The 22,592-nt window shown below is 32.4% G+C and overlaps 1 protein-coding gene across 2 annotated transcripts in view; it reads right to left on the reverse strand.

The window, feature by feature from the left end:
• LOC145277756 (signal recognition particle receptor subunit alpha-like) overlaps nt 1-22,592 on the reverse strand; it is a 69,195-nt gene that overhangs the window by 40,916 nt on the left and 5,687 nt on the right. For both annotated transcript variants that reach the window (XM_080129473.1, XM_080129472.1), the window contains exons 2-6: nt 13,069-13,152; nt 8,442-8,635; nt 6,172-6,278; nt 3,255-3,429; nt 1,567-1,732 (exon numbers count right to left, since the gene is read on the reverse strand). In XM_080129473.1, the coding sequence (XP_079985599.1) occupies nt 1,567-1,732; nt 3,255-3,429; nt 6,172-6,278; nt 8,442-8,635; nt 13,069-13,152 (726 nt within the window). The remainder of the gene's footprint in view (nt 1-1,566; nt 1,733-3,254; nt 3,430-6,171; nt 6,279-8,441; nt 8,636-13,068; nt 13,153-22,592) is intronic.

The following is a 22,592-nucleotide window of genomic DNA, read 5'->3' on the forward strand; positions in this document are numbered from 1 at the left end:
TTTTGGTATTAAATGAAATTAGAAGGCAGTACGCAGCTCCATTCGAAAATGGAGAGGAGTTCTTCTCTACAAACAACATTTTAATTGAGCATTAAATATAGTATTATAGTATAAAATAGTATAGTTTGAAGCTATAAAATAATTATCCATGGACACATCACGACAGCTCATTCAGCATAGCAGACTATGACAGTATTCTAACGCATGACTAAAGAGTATGCAGTCCATTATGCCATGAGGAGCCTCCTGAAATTATGTCCTAATTTATCGTTTTCAGATTTTAATTCTCTTAATTTTTAGCAATAACTGTACAAGTTAGAAAAGCATTTCATCCAAGGCACGAAAATTGTTCCTTGTTATTTATAAAAATAAAGGTACAAGATTTAATTTGAAATTTATTTATCTTCAAAGTCCACTTTTATAAATTTTACAAAGTAAGGTATAAAAATTTAATTTAAATTGAATCAAAAAATTACCTTCGATTTATTTTATGTAATGTACATTCTGTTGCACTTTTTAAAAAAAAATCATTGAAAATTTTATATCTATATCATTAATTGCTAGATGAAAGATAAGGTTTTTAAATTACAACAAAATGTACATTACATAAAATAAATCCAAGGTAATTTTTTTGATTCAATTTAAATTAAATTTTTATACCTTTGTAAAATTTATAAAAGTGCACTTTGAAGATAAATAAATTTAAAATTGAATCTTGTACCTTTATTATTGCCTACAGTAAAAACATTTTTGTTTAACAATTTTCATGCCTTGGATGAAATGCTTTTCTAACTTGTATCTTATCTTTTTTTAAGATTATATTTTAAAACTCTTCTTCTCTCTATTTCAGTTTGTATTTCTCCTCACACCACAACTCATTTTTTGCAAAACCCTCTTTGTAATACAGGTCTGAATAATAAGAAAATCTGAATTTTTTTTTAACAAAAACTTTAAAATAACTTTTTTAGATTAAATTTTTTTTAAACTTCTTTCATAATAGAAAATCTTTAAAATTTAATAAGGAACATATTTCATATAGGTTTCATTAACAAATATTCAGTACATAACGAGAAAAATAGAGATGAAAATTTCGAAAGGACTGTATACATGGTTACGATCAATAGTAGTCCTCGCCAGCGAAAGTCTTTGTTATTGTTATTCTATTATTATTTAAAACATTTTGTGTCCTGCTCTTTCGCGCGAGGACTAATTACGAGTATGAATTAGCCCCCCAGAGCGTTGAAAAGTTACTTCCCATTCCATGCATAGGAGTTTCATACATATGTATTATCACTATTTTTAGTAGTTTGGGTCGATAGTGCCCATGTAAGGGATGGAAACTTATGTATATGTAATGGGAAGCAACTCTCCAAGGCTCAGGGAAGCTAATTCGTACAGAATAACAAACATTACGACATGCATAATTTCACACATCAATTATTTGTGAAGAACATCACCAGCTAGTGATAAATATCCAAATGATGACAAATCCTTTTATTTGAACGACAAACTAATTTATTAAGTACTTGGAAGACAGGATTTATAAAAGTTTTTGAAAATGCTTACCAAATCATCTGCAGTAAGACTTTTTAGGATGTCGGCATCAGAGATTTCACCATTGGATACGCCATTGATACTGCTAAAATCCAAATTTTCCATGTCTTTTGCACTTCCAGAATTTTCCCACTTGCGGGCTTCTTTTCCTTTTTTCTTTTTATCCTGAGGACTTTTGCTGTAAAAAATTTAATCTTTTAGGTTCATAAAGTAACTAAAAAGTATTAGCACATAAAAAAAAGAACAAAAATGAAATCAATATTTTTCAAAATGGATTTTCATTGTTTTATAAAACAATACATATCTTGGTGAAAGATTTATTTAAAAAAAAAAAAAAAAAACAAAAAGAAAAAAAAAGAAAAGGGGTTTAAATATTTAGATATTTTATTAATAGTTCATAATTTTTTATTGTTTTATAAAAACAGTGTCGAAATTTTTTTTTTACTTGAAATTTTGATTATAGTCAGCTAACATACTTCCTAATTTCCGTCATAGGAATTAGAAAGTACATTAGCAAAATTATTTTATTTAAAAAAAAAAACAACACTACGCTAACAGTTTTGTTTTTTGTATTACTTGGTCTCATATTGTAAATGTTATTTTTAAATTTTCTTTTAAGGCAAAAATTGTAAACATAGCTAAATATGTTCAAAATTATTTTTAATCAGCAATATATCTCCACACGGGTAACCCTGGGTGAAATGCCATTTATTATACAGGGCGGCCCATTTAAAAATAGCCCAATCTCTCTGATTTTTCTCTTAATGACGAACTAACACCACAAGACAAAATGTAATTCTTTTTCCAACAAGATGGTGCCACATGCCACACGTCTCACAGATCACTGACATGAGTTCATGACATGTTTACTGAAGAGAGAACAATAAGCAAAGGGCTATGGCCACCATGTTCCCTAGACTTGTCATGTGATTTTTATGTTTGAGGGACTTTAAAACGAAAAGTTTATGCAATTAATCCTCACAATCTAGACCAACTAAAGAAGAACATTACCAACGCTATCAGGAAAATCAGAGATCTACAGGCAGTATCTGAAAACATTAATGCATAGATGTCAACAGGGAGAACTTCCAGCATCTTTTATAACACTACATTTAATTTAAACAATGCTACAGGTAATTTCAACAATAAAAGAATGTTTCTCCTTTCAACTACATTTTTCTGAGCCATTTTTAAATGGGACACCCTGTATATAATATATAGTATAGCTTACAAAAAATTCATATGAAAATGACATAGGTTTCCAAAAGACAGTGATTGATTATTCATATTATTTGGATTCTTCAAATAACTGTTCTCATCTTGAGTGTTATTTTCACAACATTTTGGTCAATGTAATTTCTGACCTTCTTCAAGTGCATCTTGTCAAACGCTGGAATTTTCATCCATACTAAGGATTGGAACTTCAACCTCCAGAAGAGGCCAACTTACAACTGAATTTTACCAAGTACTTTACCCACTATGCCATGGATTTTCAATCCAGTTGTTAGTTACCCTTTTTGATGTTTAAAGTTCACTCCTCAGTGTGGATAACACTCAAAATACAATTATGAATTACTTAGGACTTCAATCCAGTCATGGCTGACAGATCAAGAGCATGTTACCCTCATGTATTAAATAAACAGTTCTGTTTGAAAATTTGGGCAGATTCCTAAATACGAAAAAGAAATAATTTTACAAACCTGCTATCTGCTTTTGGGGTTGATTTCTTTTTCTTTGTTAATTTTAATAATTCAATATTCCTACGTATTGTCTCCTCATCCAACTCTCCATTTGTATTAGTAATGGGCGACATTTTTGGTTTAGGTGGTGTTGTTGCAGCTGGAGCCTTGACAGGAATTTCAACAGGACGGACTGCTGCAAAGAAAATATTAATGTTGATATTAATCATATTGATTTCACTTTTTAATTTGTATTTTTTATTTCAATGTGTTTTACTTAATGTAAAATAGTGTCTGGTCAAAGAATGAATTTAACTTGTCTGGCATGTTGATTTAAACTAGAGCATAAACAAATAATCCTACAATTCTATTCTCCACCCACCTATTTGCATCTCATATCCCTAAAAATGACACACCAGAGTCCGTAGCTGACCAAACAATAGCACGTTAGGGTTTTTTTTATTTAAATTTTTGTTGAATACAGTTGAATCAAGCCAAGACAATCCGTAATAGTTATGTATTGAAGATGGAAGCTTTTAGAAGATAAGTTGTGAAATTGCGATATATATTTTCTTTTTTTTATTAGATGCAAATGTTAATATTTGCCGCAGACGAGATGATGTAAGCTTATCTCTGCTCTATCATTATTTTCATGGCAAATGCTCAAATGAACTCCAATTTATGTCCCCCACCTTACCAAACTTTCACAAAAAACATTCGACTAGCTACAGCCACAATATACGATTTCCTCTACTCTATCTGTGCCTAAATCTAAACAGATTCCATAAACAAAGCTTCTTTCCCAGAACTGCCCACCTGTGGAACACCGTTCCGCTGGCCTGCTTCCTGGTTGAATACAATATAGTAGCCTTCAAATCCAATGTAAACAAGTTCTTGTTGAGCTGTTCCCATAAATAATCAAATTAAACCCAATTTACACCATTGACAATTACTATACTAACACCTTCCATCCATTAACCCTTATTCTCGAGTGACTCTCAAGTAAAAAAACAAAAAAATAAAAATAAAAAGCAGGTTCATTTCTTGTTTTGTAGAATTTGTTTTAGAGGAATGGACCGTAACAATGAATATAATGTTATTTTAATAAGTTTTAAATTGTTTTATATATAAAAGATAAAAACTGCGATAGTCAAAACTGTCTATTCTTTTTGACTTCTGCTTGGCTAGATAATTAGACATAGTCAAGGGATAAGAAAGCCATACATAACATGGGGAAGAAGGGAGGGCGGGGGGTCAGATTATCCAAGAGGAAGATGATCACTAATTAGAAAGGACCATATCTTACTGGACACCGTCGTCCTATTTGCAGAGCAGAAACTGTTAGTAAAAAAAAAAAAAAAAAAAAAAAAAAAAAGCAGACCATACTGACTTTAACCATAAAATCTGATCAATTTTAAATGTTATGCAATAAATAAAACCTCTTGGCAAGTTTTAGATCTTGAGATATAGAAAACTTATAAATAAATGTATTACAAAGAATAACAGTGAGGTGCTGTTTATTATTGCTGAGAACTACCACAAGTAATAAACTTAATATTAACTGACTTTTTTTTTTTTTAGCTAACTTAAAAGATTGGAGATTCTAATTTTTTAATGGAAATCACTCCAGACATGGCATAAGATCACTTGATGTAAGGAGCTAAAACAAAAATTACTACTTCAAGATTAAAAACTACCTAACGATAAGTGTTGGATCGCTAGATTTCAACCCAGAAAAACAGCAATACTTTCCCCACTGTAAGAAACATCTGACATGGAATGCAAGGACTAAATGACAAAATAAGGAAAGTGAGAGTTACAAGGCTGCAGATAGTTGAAGATAAAAGAAAATAAAGTTAAAAATTTTGGTCAATGTTGCCTGGTTGTCCCAGTGAAGACGTACATGTTGCTTTCAGGGTATTACCCCCAACCACCCCATGTTAAGAACAGCTTTTGGAATACCCCCACCCCCAACATGTTAAGAATGATTTTTGGAATAAACACCCTTTGCAGGTAAGTTTTCAGTGGGACAACCAGGCCACATTGACCGAAATTTTAAAAAGCAATTTAAGAAAATGAGCTAAACATTAGAATAATTAACAGTCAAGAACCTGCATATAAAAAAAAAAAAAAAATTATCAAAAGTATTAAAATTCTCTACCAAACTTGTATAATTTTAACAAGTGAAAATTAGGAACGCTTTTATCTTGATGAAAGCTGTCGTACCAACACCCAAAACCAATAATGGCAGTGAAGAGGATTACTTTAAATTTATAAAATGTAGAAAAAAAAAAATTGTAACTATATTAGTTCAGTAGAGAATTTTATTCTAATGTGTTTGCTATAAATTATTTGTGTGAATTATTTGGATTTTTCGAACTACTATTCTCATTTTGAATGAGATTTTCACATTTCAGCCAATGTAATCTCCAACCTTCTTTAGATGTATCTTGTCAAACTCTAGAATCATTCTGTCAAACTTTGGAAGTCACAAAATTTCGACAAAAAGATACACCTGAAGAAAGTTAGAGGTTACATCGACTGAAGTGCTGTAAAAATAACACTCAAGATGAGAGCAGTAGTCTGAAGAATCCAAATATGAATAACCTATCCTAATCTCAAAAGTTCAGAATAAAATGTTTTTTTATTAATTTTACTTATTGCGGACTCTTATCCTCATCTTTTCTTTATTGTTTCATGATGTTTCGACCAACTATTCCTCTGGCCTTTGTCAGGTGGTAACCGTGATGGGATAGGAACTCTGAATCTCCTAACTGCATCCACTGCACTGATGGAGGCCAGAGGAATAGTTGGTCAAAACGTTGTAAAACAACCAAGAAAAGATGAGGATAATAGTCCTTCCGCAATAAATAAAATTAATGAATAATACTCATCTCAATAATGAATTCCAATTAAATAATAAAAATGTTTTTGTTACCTTTACTCTGCTTTTCTTCTTTTTTCTTTTTCTCTTCTTTTTTGTTTTCTATCATAGAGGCTACAGTCTTTTTTGATTTTTGAGACTCTTCGTAAGTCTTCATTTTTCTAAAATTTTCAAACATTGAGAGAAAGAAGTCATTAATACGTAAAGAACAGACACAAAACTTAATTAAAATACTAAGATTTCAAACATTCTCTTAGCACACGATACACACACACACAAAATAAGAACAAACAAAATAGAAGTAAATCCACTAAGTTGGAAGTTAGAGATTTAGGAAGAATTCAAAGTTGACTTTTTCTCATTGACATGCTAATAAAAAATTCAATAATTACAGTCAACTAAACACTCCTTTAGCTTTCCCTAATGACTAGAAAAAAAAGTTTAAGGATTATTAAGAATTAAGTAAATTTTCAGATCATCAAAATTGATTACCTTATTTAATATCTATGTGGGAATGAAAAGAACATTTTGTTATGCAAGTTTGTTGTAAAATGATCATCCATTTCAGAAGTATTAACTTTTGGAAATTCCCTCCTTCCAATTGAGGAAGAAAAAAATATACATATTTGCATATTTTATGTCAAAAGCAACTAAAATAAAGAAAATCTCAACAATTTTTATATACATAATCATGTAAAATCCATAATAAAGATTTATTTGGGAGGAAGATGGGGAGTATATTAAGAAAAATAAAATATATAGAATATGCCGTAAGTAACTATAATTTCATTTTAATATAAATGTAACGTGGAAGAAATATGTAACTGCAATACAGAAACTAACAAAGGATACATTTGATTTTTTTTTTTTTTTTTGCAACAAAACATTGTTTATTAAATCTGTGCTCTCCATAATGCTCAATTAACTTTTCTAATCTTTCACAGCTCCAATAGCACTTGAGCAATCGTAGCTTGAATTTATTGCTTATATATAATGATGTATTATGTATAATGATGCCAAAAAAGATTTCCACTTTTGAATGATATATGAAAGAGAAATGCTTATGTATCGACAAAATTACAAAAACAAAATAAATTATACAAATATAGTTACTTATGGGGGACACTATATGTATACACCTTAATCGCAATATATAATAATCAGACTATCACCCATATCTTGACTACTGTCATTTTTACATTTCAGCCATACTTTTCAGTTTTCTTCAAATGTCGTCTATGAACCTCTGGGAATTTTTAGAATACTTTATTGAATTTAACAGATTTTCAGTTTTCCATGCTATTGGAGACATGGCAAAGTGGATATAGGTATTTGTTAAGAGATATTCTAGACTGAATTCTGCCTAAAGGTTAAGAGTTCTACCCTCAGCAAAATATTCTAGGAGAAAAAAAAAACCCAAAAAAACAAATAAAAGCTATTTTTTAAACTGTTTTGAAAGTGAAATGAGAGCCCTTACATAATAGATTCAATAAAAAAAACAAAAAAAAAAACTCCTAGGATATAGACTATGATAAACAGTACATAAAGAAAGCCTAAATTTTGTGCAGATGGCAACAACTAAGGCAATGAAAACAGCTGAAAACATGTAAATATCAAGTAACACTAAAATCAGATCCGCAAAGTCAAATATCACAAAAGGAATATGAACATGCATTGTGATACATGTTATGTTCTGCAATGGTAAAACGCATGCATGTTACATACAGCAGATCTGTGCTGGGAAAAATATATGGCTTGGGGTTTGATCAGCCTTAATTTGGTTTCTCCATTTGGAAAAGGAATTGTCTCTTTAAAACTAAGTTTCATGCTAAAACTGCAAGCCACTTGAGATTCTACAGATTTTATGTCCACTCTAGGTAATAGACACCCTGGTCAGCTAGCTTTCATGTCCATAGATTAACAGTTGATAAATCTTAGGTGGTCTTGCAGTGTGATCCAATTGACATAGTGTGTGTATAATTTTTAGAAAGATAGTGAAATAGGGTTTGGTTTACGTCGTTCTCAGAAGCAGATGAGTCTTTAGACCTTAAGCTGATGGACAGGTCTGTGTTGAGTTGGAACAGATGTCTGATTGGACTGCAAGCCTGTCATTCAGCAGAGAAACAGTTTCATTTTTAACTTCTCAAAAAAAAAAAAATTATTACTCATTTTAAACTGGAGTTATGACTGTAAGAAAAATTCTTTTGTTACAGTAGTGAATAATACCACAACTACAGGGACAATAAGGAAGATCTAAAATATTACGGTCAGATTTCCCTTCTGTAAAAAATAAAGTATGAAAAAAGGAAAATTAAAAATCTTACCTTGGCTTATGCGCCTGTTGAATGCTTTTATCCTCCGTTTCTTTAAGTAAGTGAGTAAAAGCTTCGTGAAAATCAAAATTTCGATATATATTCCCCCGATGCAAATCATCTTTGTATTTGTTTCGAAACTCCTCTTGTATAACTATGAGAAATTCATCTATATATGATAATTGTAATATTTTTTGATATGCAGCCTGAGAAATAGAGAAAAGAAAAGTGGAAAGGCATTTTTATTAGTAAGACCGACAGAGTTGCAATAAAATCATTTTAGTTTTTAATTTTATTATTTTTTTGGACATTTTTAAATTAAAGGCTTCATGATTTTGTTTTATAGCATATCAACCCCTTTTCAGGTTATTTAATGCTGAATCCAGTAATTGAATGTCTTTATGCTTCAAGTTTTTTTATATCTTCAAATATTTATTCATGACGTTTGATTTTATTGTTTTGTAGGAGGAAATTTGGTTTTAACTTTGCAGAACATGATTTGAGATTTGAGAGTAAATTTAAGGTAGATAACTTTTATATTCTTTAATTTAAAAGGAGATATCTCATTGGCGGACTTACTTTTTAAGTGATTAATTAAAAAGGTTTCTTATTAAAAGTCGGAGCAAGTAATTTTATAAATACATTGTACCAATGTTGTATTGCTAATAACATGGTACAACAGTAACAAATAAAAATTGGCGAGTTAGAAACAAAACTTGATTTATCAGCTTAAATGCTATTTAGGTCTAACTTTGAAAATCAGACAAGATAACTTTATATGATAGATTGAATGAACAAATGCTAGTCAGCAAGCATGATAGTTTTATGGCATATCAACCCTTTTGATATTTAATGCTTAACCACAATATCTTTATAAAATAATCACGGATTATTAACACAAGTTGTGATTTTTTCTTTGGCTGGAAGAAGATGTTTAAGGAGATGTTTGTATCACAATATCATCATCATATTTGGTTTAATGTCCGTTTTACATGCCAACATGTGGCAGATGACTATTAGAAATTGGTCCTGAACTTTATCCATATCATTTCTTCCCATGTTTCCTTAGTGAACTGGACCTGCTACCTCAACTGTTCTACATCTACTAATCTAAGATTTCTAGAACATTATCTTAACATGACTATACCAACAAAGTCATGTTCTGCACACATCTCTATATTGTCCAGATTTAATTTTTCTTCAAGGTCATCAAATATAAGCTTATCATAGACTCACATTACACATTCATCATATCATTTCTTTTCATGCAACATATGTCCTCAACTCTTACTGGCCAGGTTTCACTTCCATACATCATCACATTATGTACACTTCTTCCCTAATGGACTCTTCCGTTGATCAACAGCGATTAGACTACTGGTTAGTAAAGGCAGAAGTTCTCGGAATCAATTCCATCCCCTTTAATTCTTGCAATTGCTCTAGTATCTTTATTGCTGCACGTGAATGCAATAGATTTAACGGGATTATAACTTGGCTTAACAACCTCTATGAAACAATTACGGATTATAGTATTATTTTTGCTTACCTCTCGTGTGGAGATATATGTACACACACGCTTATTGAATCAATAAAGGTGAAACTGCATAGCTTGTTCCACCATGGTGCCTTAAGTTGCTTCAGTTGATATCTATTTGTAACATCTTTGCATCCTATAAACCTTTTCTTTTATATACACATTGTTATGATGTTATGATTTAGATCTCGTTTTGACTTGAGGACGCCGTCATACTGTCTGCCACGTGTCACCGTGACGACCACCACTCAAGTTTCATGATTCCTGACCGCTTTGGGGAGAAATTGACTACATAGGGATTCACGCTACGATCGCTACCATGGCACCAAAGTCGAGGCACATGATCATGGTTACCTCCACAAAATTACGGGCAGAACGCTTAGATGCCTTACACACCGTAGCGAAAATAACAACTCAAAAGAAACACAGTTTTCTCAACATGGGGGCAATTTCTTCATCACTAACCGTTTGTCTACAACTACGTCCGCGTGCTTGCTATATTTAGCGAAGCCAAGGAAAAGACAGCAGAAGGACCACCAGCCTCGCCATCACCACAACGCTACGGCTGTCGCGACCAATGCTACTACTACTACAACGAAGGCTTCGGCGCGCCTTCTAACAACAACAACTATCGCTATTGACACGGGATTATAACCATCACTGCTGCTACTACCATTACCAACGAAGGCTTCGTCGCACCTTCTAACAACAACAACTATCGCTATTGACACACGATTATAACCATCACTGCTGCTACTACCATTACCAACGAAGGCTTCGTCGCGCCTTCTAACAACAACAACTATCGCTATTGACACAGGATTATAACCATCACTGCTGCTACTACCATTACCAACGAAGGCTTCGTCGCGCCTTCTAACAACAACAACTATCGCTATTGACATAGGATTATAACCATCACTGCTGCTACTACCATTACCAACGAAGGCTTCGTCGCACCTTCTATCAACAACAACTATCGCTATTGACACACGATTATAACCATCACTGCTGCTACTACCATTACCAACGAAGGCTTCGTCGCGCCTTCTATCAACAACAACTATCGCTATTGACACACGATTATAACCATCACTGCTGCTACTACCATTACCAACGAAGGCTTCGTCGCGCCTTCTATCAACAACAACTATCGCTATTGACACACGATTATAACCAGCACTGCTGCTACTACTATAACAAACGAAGATTTCGTCGCGCCTTCTAACAACAACTATCGCCATTGACACAGGATTATAACCAGACCAGCACTGCTGCTACTACTATTACAAACGAAGGTTTCGTCGTGCCTTATAACAACAATAACAACAACTAACAACAATCTGCCATCTTCACCCCAAGGACAGCTCGTTATTATTCTGTGTTATTTATTCAAAAATAAATTGTTGAGTTCGTTCAAATCTTAATCCTGTGTTGTCTATTCTTTTTGCTTGTCACCATACGCTTCGTAACATAACAACATCAAACAATGCTTCAAGCAAACATTAACCTCATAGATACACAATAGATTTTGAAGGTGGTGAATCTAGCTCTTCAAAAAGAGACACTTTGGATTGGAGGCAAAAATAGCCATGTGGTCTAATTGATGTACTCCCTCAGTTGATAGTCAATGAATACACCGACCCAAGTCCAAAACGGAAAGACAATGCGTAAGGATGGCCTTGTGAGAATGAGGAAGAGTATCACTTAAATAAGTAATAAATTATCTCTTGTTGTTTGTTTACTTTAACAAATTAATCCCCCGTCAGTTTTGCTTTAGTTTATAGTTTGTGGTCCAATTATAAGGTCATAAAGGAAGTTCTGTTTTTAAAGGTCCAATAAAGACCCCCCCTCACACACAATATCAGATTTAGTTTCCATTAGTAATGGATCGATTCCAATATTTTTCCTCTAATTCTGATACAATTACCAATTCTATTCTAAATTACCCAATTCCTATGCAATTACAAATTTTGCTTCTTTTAAAATCTTTTGTTTTTTTTAATGTTTGGATTACCAGAAAACCTCATATAATATATGCATATATTTTCACAAATGGAAAAATGCACTTGTGAGGGTGATTTATGATTTTAGTTTTACTGGTAGTTTAAAATCAATCAATATTTAGCATTTGAACCAACAATGGAAAATTAACGATTCAAAGAATCATTTTTGAAATTAGAAATTAGGTACAAGTATTTCAATTCTGGTAGCGATTCTGATATACCAAAAACTCCCAATTTTAATGATTAAATTGCCCCAACACTAGTTTTTATGCAATCATTCTTCTCTATGACCACTTTAATTTCATATTCATTTTTTCACTTTTGAATTACAAAGGGGAGCTAACTCATCTTCAGCCTTTCATCAAGTCTTAATTGCCTCAAATGATATTCAAGATAGTTTTTGTTGAAATGTTTTGCAGTGTGAGGGAGGTTTAAAATTATGAAGGATGAGGATAGAATTTTCAGCTAAATATGCAAACATTCAACTTTTTATAGCCTTATGTGGGACAGTTTTTTTTTTACATGTTTTCAAGAAAAGGAGTACACATTTAGCAAATTTCAATTTAAAAAAGACAAAAAGACAAGTTAGTCACATCTATTAATAGCATTATTTCATAAGGTTAAAATTAGAAAACTTTAGAAAACCAAGTAATACTGTATAATTTTTTATTTTTTTTTACGTCAATCATGCAAAATACATCAGATCTTGCTACAACCGTCAACAAGATCGAATGTAGAGTTTTTCTCTTCTAATGACCACTAACACTGGATCTATCAACACTTACAAAATGAAGGAAAAACGGATAAAGAAGCAAGAAACAAAATAGCAACATCTTTGATAAGTATGGATGCCACAAAATGTCTCAGTAAAAAATAATTTTAAAAAGATTTTTCTAAAATCTTTGAAGACAAAACAATGACATAATACACACTGACTTAATTGCGAAAAAAAAAATCAAATTCTTTCAAGGATAACATCCACAATTGCAAAAAAGAACATTTTAAATTTTAAACATGATCATAAGTTTTAATTGCAGTAAAGTTCAATTAAGTGCCAATATAAAGTTATATCAATTATAATTAAAGCAAGAATAATTACCACAAACACCAATTCATGTTTATTGTCTAAACGGTACTGGAGTGTTAATGCTTCATGTGTATAAGAATTATTGCCAGTTCTTTCCTAGAAGACAAAAAGAGAAATAGTTAATCATACAATTTTAGTAGCCTAAAATATAACAAATACAATGTAAAAAAAAAACTACACATACAACAGGAGTAAATAGACATCTTGCAAAAAAATAATTCATACACATTTCAAGTTTGAAACCCTTATTTTACTGTTGGGTATCTAACCACTTGTTTTGGTCATTGTTCTAACATCTATATATATAAAAGCGAAAATGCATGTATGTATGTATGTATGTATGTGTGTTCGCTTTTTCTGTATGTCTACAAAAGGCTTTTTTTGCCGTGATTCTCGGTTGGCTCACTCCTTAAAACTTTTTATATGCTATCTAAATAATAATATCTATGACTAAGGAACTCTGGTCGCAGCTATCTTCAATTTACCCGACTTTTACAAGCTATTTTTAAGATATTTTTTGATCACCCATAGCGAGGACAACAGAAACTGGCTTCCAGCACAAAACTAGGTCAAACATCACGCGACTTAACGTTCTTGCACCTGTTAAGTTTGCTTTATAAACGTCAACTTAACACTTATCAATTCATCTATTCCCGTGGTTGAGATGGTTAGGTCGCAGGTTTGTTTTTTTTCCATTTTCTTTCCACCTCTGCGTCAAAGGTTCGGGGTTCAAGCCTACCTTTCTACTAAAACTGTTTTTTTTCTTTTACATCTCCAAACATCCGGCCAACGTGTTTTTTTTTAAAACACACACACCTCCAAACACCCGGGCAACGTTCAATCTCCACTGAGCAAAACATGGTGCGACCTTTACTTTTTTTTTTTTTTTACCCTGTGGTTTCTAAAGGATTCCCGCAAACTTGTCACCAACAAAATGTTTTTTCTGATGTATTGTAGTTGCTTATTTCATGTGCACATCATGATGTTTTCCATCTCTTTAAGTAGTCGGCCATTTTCAGCATCGTTGGTAGAAATATTGCCTTCCTTCTCTCTAAGAATAGGATTAAACAGTGATTATATTATTTTAACGTTTTGTTTACCTTTTCTCCCCACGTGTAAGAATTCATTTAGTCTCACGTAAATTGACTCATTTAGCATAATTTATATTTTTCACTTTCTATTGCTATTTCTTTATGTTCGAAATATCTCTAATTCTGCTATATTATTAAGCTTACAGCTCTCTTTAGGTTTCATGAACACCTCATCTCTGCAGCATTTTTTTTTTATGTGCTTGTGAAATTGTTTTTCTTTCTTTTTCAGTTTACCCTTTTTGACAATCAACAGACCTATGTCTAAAATAAACCATGCCTCAGAGTTTTGATTGTCAATAAGAGTTTATGTGACTATCAAGGTTTGTATATATTTCTATGAAACGTATGGATCCCAGAGACAGTACAGTCATCTTCTTGACCTCCATCTTGAATCTCATTTTTGCTATGGTGTTGTTTGTGTGCATAACATGTTTGTATCAGTGAAGATAATTTTCCCTCATTTTATCAGGGATCGTGACTTAAGACATGGTTAAACTGGAAGTCTAAAAAACATTTCCACAACTGAGTTTTTCTGCTTTGTCCGTTGATGACCAACACTCAGAGCGATACAAAACAGTGACACAAGTTTGAAACAATGATATTTTATACTAATTGACATTTTGTTTTTCAGATATCAATATACCATATTACCATTCGAGTATAACAACAAAGTACAGAAGCATTAAAATTGTCAGTTCCAGAAGCACCATATTAATGTTTCAGATACCAATATATCCATCATATATCGCCATTTAAAAAATTAGACTTTCAAAAGAACCATATTATAGATTAACCTGAAGATGGACTCAAATCAAAAATCGTTGCGAATCAAATTAACTAATGCTGATATTTTCATTAGTTGTTTCTAAAATTCTTTAGATGAGAATTGATCATTTTGATTACTATCCTGATTTAGAGTGTTATTTTCATGCTTCGTACAATGTAACTCTTTACCTTCTTTAGGTGTTTCTTGTCAGATCCAGGAATCTGCACAGAATTTCAAATGGAATCCTTTTATTTAATCCATGGGGGTAGCATGTTCTTGTCCTGTCAATCATGACCAGGTAGAAATCTTAATTCGCAATTGTATTCTTACTATTACTCACACTGAGGATTGAACCATCAACCTCCAGAAGAGTTGAATTTTACATCATACTTTATCCTTGTGGACAATTCTAGTTTGAATTTTTGGAGACTTAAACCTCATCTTGTATTTTAGATGCACAATCTTACTTTATATATTTTATACATTTATGAATGGACTGTTGTGATGGGTGAAAAACCAATTATTAATTTATATGTGCATTTTAAGGTGTTGTTCTGTTTGGTTAATCTAGTATAAACATTATGAAAGAAAAGTGAAATGAAAAAAAAATACTTTAAACTCTTAAATACTTTTAAACGGATTTGAAGAATGATTCCCTTTGGTTTTGAGTAAAAGAAAATGAATATAGATGCATTTTAAACCATTTCAGTCTGATATTGGGTATATATATATATAAAGTAAATGGTAGTTTGCTTGAAGCATTGCTGGTAAAGGAATATATGGAAGTTTTAAAAGACAAAAGCAATGCGGAAAGGACTGGAATCACGTAAAGTAAAGAAAAACAAACAAACAGACAGGTATGTTCGAGTAGAGAAATGTCTAACTGTTTATTCATCTATTCGCCTATTTGTTTGTTTTTTCTTTCTTGTGATTCCAGTTCTTTCCGCATTGCTTTTGGCTTTTAAAACATATATATATACACACCGTTAATTTATTATCCACTCACCATCAGCCATATAGCGTAATGGTGAGAAGCCTTGACTGTCATTTGGGCGGTCGGGTTTCGATCTTGGCTTGAGGCAGTTGCCTATCTAGCCACACTGATGAGCTGTAAAACAGCTAAATAGTACTGTATGTGGATGACTATATATATATATATATATATATATATATATATATATGCACTGATGAAGTCTTTTGTGAGTGATTATGATTTTATTTTGCATATCATAGAAAATTTTCAGATGAGCAGAAACAATAATATGCAACTAAAGTGATTTTAAAGGAAATTTGGAACATTTTCAGTTAACATACATAATCTATAGCATTAATGTTTAAACAACATTTTTGCTTGCAAAATTTATCAAAGGAAATAATTATTCTACAAGATTGGGAATATGAACAATTCACAAAAAGACACCATAGAAGATTGAAACCTTTGTGTATGAAATTACGTCCTTTCGCTGGAGTCAGTTTTCCTTGGTTTACTTCATTACAACTTCATTTTATAATAATTACTGGCACACATTGACCATATAGGATTAAATAATGTGAATAAACGCATTGTGCACATAGCAAAAAATTTGAATTATCTTTAAAAATTCAACTTTTAATTCATCATGGTCCCATTGGGCAAGTGGTAAAATAAACAACTAGAGGAGATCTCTTGACAGCGATTTTTCTCTAAATTTTCTAAATTCCAAATCTCATAGTATAATCAACTATTCTCTTTAATAATAGTATTATCTATGCAAACAGTTGTATAAACCAAAAACAGTGCTCTGCGCAACATTGGAAATATTTATTTACTAACAACTATTGATTTCATTTGAAAATGCACAAATTGTTGATTATTTTATGGCATATCAACCTTTTTTTTTTTTTTTTTTTTTACATTACTTAATGCCAAATCCAGTAATTTTGGAAAAAAAGTTTTTATGATTGAAGTTTTTTATATCTTCAATTATTTATTCAAGGAGTTTGGTTTGGTTGTTCTGTAGAAGAAATCTGGTTTTGGCTTTGCAGAAGATTATCAAGTTTTGCAAAATAAAAGGGAAAAAAACCCCCAATAATATCAATGTAAAAATATATATTTTTACTTTAATCATTATTCTTTATTATTTTTATATAGAAGTAAGGAGACATGATCAGTACATGCTAAAAACAAATTCCCTTTTCTCTAAATTCTCACATTAAAAAATATTAAAGAATGGTTGAATAAACAGTGAGAATAGGCATGAAAATACATAGCAAGGAGAAATGTGTGGCTTGTTCAGTTAATTATAAATTACGGACAATTAAAACAATTTATTTTCAGACATAATTCAATCCCAAAACTAGCATGTATTTCATATTGACTATTACATAAAAGGGAAAATGTCTGTTTATATATCCAGCTAAAACTAAAAAAAAGATTTATCTGGAGATCTAATGAGCATTTATATCATTTAATGCTATCAAGATGTTTAGACATCTTTTAATATTATAATGTAGTCTGTTTTCCAGCCACTAACTGAAAGGAAGTAACTGACTTTTTTTCAGTTATTTCCCTTATGTTGACTTAAGTTGTGTGTGTGTTTACACCCAGAGAGGATTGGGCTGGGCGAAAAAAATAAACAAATAAAAAATAAAGAAGGAAAGAAAGCGGGATAGAAATGTTACACTATTGCTCCAGGAAATGCTGGGTAATCCTGCTAGTGTAAACATGACAAAAACAGAAATAAACATTGAGGAACTTATCGTGTGTGTGTGTGTGTATATATATATGAGATGATGATTGCAATGCCTTGTCAGACGAGTGCCACTCCCTCAGGTACTGTAAGTCCATGAGCCGAAAATGACTAGTCCAGCCAGCAAAATTCACACGCTCAAATAGACATGACACTGAAGACAGTCACTAGTATACATAAATATATATACATGCACGCATACATACATACACACAATACACATACATAAACATACACAAGACAAGTCAATGGCATATATATATATATATATATATAAATGCAAATATTCATATATACACATACACACATACATATCTGTAAACATACACACATATACATACACATACGTACATATAAATACACACATATACATACATAAATATGCACTCATACACAAACATGCACACATGCAGATACACACACATGCATATATACACATACAAATATATATATATATATATATATATACGTATATACATATGTACATACATATACACATATACATACACCTATATATACATATAATGATGGCAGATCAATTATTACATGCTTCCAGCATTTCAGGCCTACACACGTTACAACTTTTCCATGGCTGAGGGAGTATCTATACACAGATGAGGTCACAGAGTTTTAGCTTTGTACGACAGCTAAATCTCTCTCTTGGTTCAAAATGTTGACATCCAGCAACAAGCAAGAGCAAGATAGCCAGCAAGAAGTCAAACTGCAGACCAGCTTAATGCGGGTACTGGTCTCCTGCTTTATTTTATTTATTTTTTTTTTTAAATCTAAGATTTGCTTCTCCTAGAAGGGTTGCCTTCACCACGGCTTACGGGAGCCCTCTCCACCCCAAATACACATGACAATAAACACATGCGTACATACAGATGTACCAAAACATATGTATGCATATGCACACACATGCAACCATAATCATGTAGAAGCACACACACACACACACACACACATACATGTAAAATATAAATGAAGGAACATTCCAAAAGTCATACATAGTAAGTGATCAGCGGCTGGATCGTTTTTGTCCGCTTCCTTTCCTGATCTTTTTCTTCCTTTTTTTTTTTTTTTTTTTTAAATAAAAAGTTTGTTTTAGACTCATAGATATACAGTACATGATAATGATTATGATCATGTTGACAAATTCACACATAATTTTCCAAATAACTCAACGTACGAAATCAACGAAAAAAAAAAACACACACACACACACACACACACACACACACACACACACACACCTTCAGTCCCATGAAAGGATGCCTACGCATGAAATTTTTATGGCAGGAGATGCAGTCTCCAACCACATCTCTCCTGAGTTGACATTGTTAAATACCAGTGACAAGTGAAGTGTATGTATAGGACGACTGGAAACAAATGCCGAGATAAGCAAAGAGCACATACAGTGCCTATAATTCCCAAATGGTCACCCATCTGGTACTAACCAGGCTAAACATTGCTTATCTTTGGTGAGCCGATGAGAACCAGTGTGTCAACACGATTATGCCATATATATATATAATATAAAGCTGAACGTGTGTGTGTGTGTTTTTGGTCACGAATAGGCTCCTATATGGTTGACTATTTTAAAAAAACTGATTACATATAATGATAGAAGATGTATCGAGCGAGACACAGGAATGGGTATGTTTGATCTGGCAGAACGGTGGTTCATTAAAATTGTGGGGTCTGCGTTCACGCCTGGTCCACAAAGTATGGAAATAAAAAATTAAAAAAAAAAAAACAAAAAAAAAACGTTTACAAGTGTTTTTGATATAGATGTACATAATACTTTGATAAGTATGTTTTAACTTAAATAGGGATGGTATAATAAAATTGTGGGTCTGCGTTCGCGCCTCGCCTCCATAGAATGGAAATAGGCACACACTTTAATAAAGACTTTTCATATCTATCTGCATAAGTATACTTTGATAATTATGTTTCTGTTTGAAGAAATATAGTATAATAAAATTGCACATGACCTCCATAGAATGAAAATATGTCACAAAGTTTAACAAGGTTTTTTAATATAGATCCACAGAATATTGTGATAAGTGTTTCAGTGTGAACATGTATGGTATAATAAATTATGGGGTTTATCTATTTTATTTTCATCATATTTTGCTTTGGTTTTGATACCTCCCAAATTCAACCATATATATATATATATATATATTATATATATGCACAATGTATTTAAATCTGTAGAAGAAAAATATCTAATAAAAACTGAAAATTTATAAGAAAAAATAAAAGGGAGAAATAATTCAAATGTGAAATGTGTTATCTTAGTTTTACTTGACATTCATTTAAAAATATATAAGGTCTCTCAGTTGGAATGTATGAGATGGTGGCTGAATATCTGTCATCCAGTAGGATGCCCCATCTCCAGTTTAAACAACATAAGAAAATTAAAAAACAAAAACAGAGACAAATTAGACATATCGATTTGTTGCTTCTTTATCACTTAGTAAATGCAGTGACAGCATTTATAGACAACCTTGATCACATACTTTCCCTGTGAATGACAATATAACCACATATTTCATTGGTATGTTAATTATTTTCCATTTTTAAAAAGGCACCCATACATTCCTGTGCGTGTCATTTATAGCTTCACTCAAAAGTGGATATAGTGTATGGCCTTTGCACAATGGAAAAGGCTCTTTCAAATATTTAACATGGATAAAAAATAAAGTAATGATCGCACACTATATAGAAAAAAACACTTTATCTGTAGATAAAAAGAAAATGTTTGTTTCTTAAAGAAAGCAATATAGTAGAAGTTACAAAATCCCCATCAGAATGAATGGATGAGATTTTATAAGGTATCCAATGCCATCATTAAAATTAACTTTATAAAAAAAAAAAAAAAATGAAAGTGCACATTCTGAAACACTAGTTCTTTAGGAATAAAATAAAATTCATATTTTAGTCCAATATGTCCATGTGAGGTTCAACCTTATTGCAAATAAATTTTTTTTTTTTTTTTTTTTTTACATAGGCGTCACCACTTATCAAGGCCGATTGGCCACTCAAGGATAAGGGTTAAAGAGTGTAGAGTAGTCAAAAAGACAATATAGTAATCAATAGTAATGGAAGTTCGGTAAATTTGTTAACTTAAGTGGAACGGCTCATCAGAAACTTGTTCACGTTGGACTTAAAGACAACCATATTATAGACAGCTGGAAAGCAGGAAAACGGAAGACAATTCCACAGGTATGCTGTTCTAAGAAAGAAGCTTTGATCATGGAATCTATGTTTAGGTTTAGGCACAGATAAAGAGTGGGGAAAATTATTGATAATGTTTTCAGCTAGTCTAGTGTTTCTTGTGAAAGTTTGGCGAGGGGGGGACCATAGACTGAAGCTCAGTTGAACACTTTCCATGAAAATAACGATAAAGCAGAGACAAACTCGCAACATCTCTTCTGTGAGATAGAGGTTGCAGCGAAGAGAAAAGGACATCTCCCACCAGGCCACGAAGTCTATTTTGAATCCTATCAAGGCAGGACAAGTCTTTTCTAGCAGCTCCTGCCCATATGTGACAACAGTATTCCATCCTTGGATGTATCTGGCTCTTATATAGATAGAGAATTGCATCAGCAGTGAGATATCTACTGGATCGATAGAAGGATCCGACCATTTTTCCAGCGGCCTTGGCAACAGATTTGATGTACATATTCCATTTAAGATCAGGAGTATAGGTCAAGCCCAGAAGCCTGTCAAAACTTGAGGCCTCCCCAAGACGAGAGCCATTCATTTTAATTGATGCCAGATGGGGATCAGAACGTTGATGATGTAAAGATAGAAGCTTGGTTTTAGATGCATTAAAAGTAACCAGCCACTCCTTTCCCCATTGTACAACGTGATCAAGATCAGAGGAGAGAGAATCGGAGAGAACTTGGTCATTTACTGTCTTAGATGTGCTACCATAGATGGTAGGTTCGTCAGCAAAAATGTCTACGAATGATGTAAGGATGTGATTTGGAAGATAATTAATGTAGATCAGGAAAAGAGTTGGGCTCAGGATGGACCCCTGAGGGACTCCAGCATTTATACTGTGAGCTTCTGATTTTTGCCCATCAACTACTACTCTTATGAACCTATTAGAGAGAAATGATTTAATAATTGAGAAGACATTTCCAGCTATACCATAGCTGGAGATCTTGTGAAGTAAACCTTTATGCCATACCCTATCAAAGGCCTTTGATATGTCAAGAGCAATTGCCCTAGAAAGGTTGCCTCTGTCGAGAGATTCGCTAATCCTATGAGATATAACTGTAAGCACATCTGCTGTAGATCTAGCAGAACGGAAACCATATTGTGTGTCACTAAGAAGGTTATTTTTGCTGAGATGGTTGATTACTTCTCTATTTAACACAGATTCCAGCAACTTACTCATGACGCACAGGAGACTTATTGGCCTGTACTGAGAGCGGGATGAACGATCACCTGAATTCTTAAATACAAGGCATACTGATGAGATTTTCCAGGGTGATGGGAAGAATATTAAGAAATATATGATATCAGAGTAACGCCAATTACATTAGCAATACACACACACTGATGTATAAAACCAATAAAAGCAATTTAGCATTAACATCAAGAGCAGCCGATTCAAAGTATTATACAGAAAGTGAGAATCATTCTTAGTCGCTTGATGTAAAGTAGAAATAAACAATTATTAATTAAAATTGCGTAACCGTTTTTTATTCCACAAATAACATGTCTTTTTTTTTCTTTTCTTTTTTTAATGGAAATTGCTCCAGACAAGGTGTGAAGCTACTTTATGTAAAATGCTACTCCAATAGTTTCTTCTCCAGAACTGCTAAACTTTGGAACTTCCTTCTGGATTCTGCTTTCCCAACTGTACTGACATGCAGAGGTGTAATGTAAACAGACATCTTGCTGCTTATCTCCCTTCATAATATCCCTGCA

Source organism: Euprymna scolopes, chromosome 6 (assembly GCF_053919585.1).
Source record: "Euprymna scolopes isolate OS-2025 chromosome 6, ASM5391958v1, whole genome shotgun sequence".
NCBI classification, from domain to species: domain Eukaryota; kingdom Metazoa; phylum Mollusca; class Cephalopoda; order Sepiida; family Sepiolidae; genus Euprymna; species Euprymna scolopes.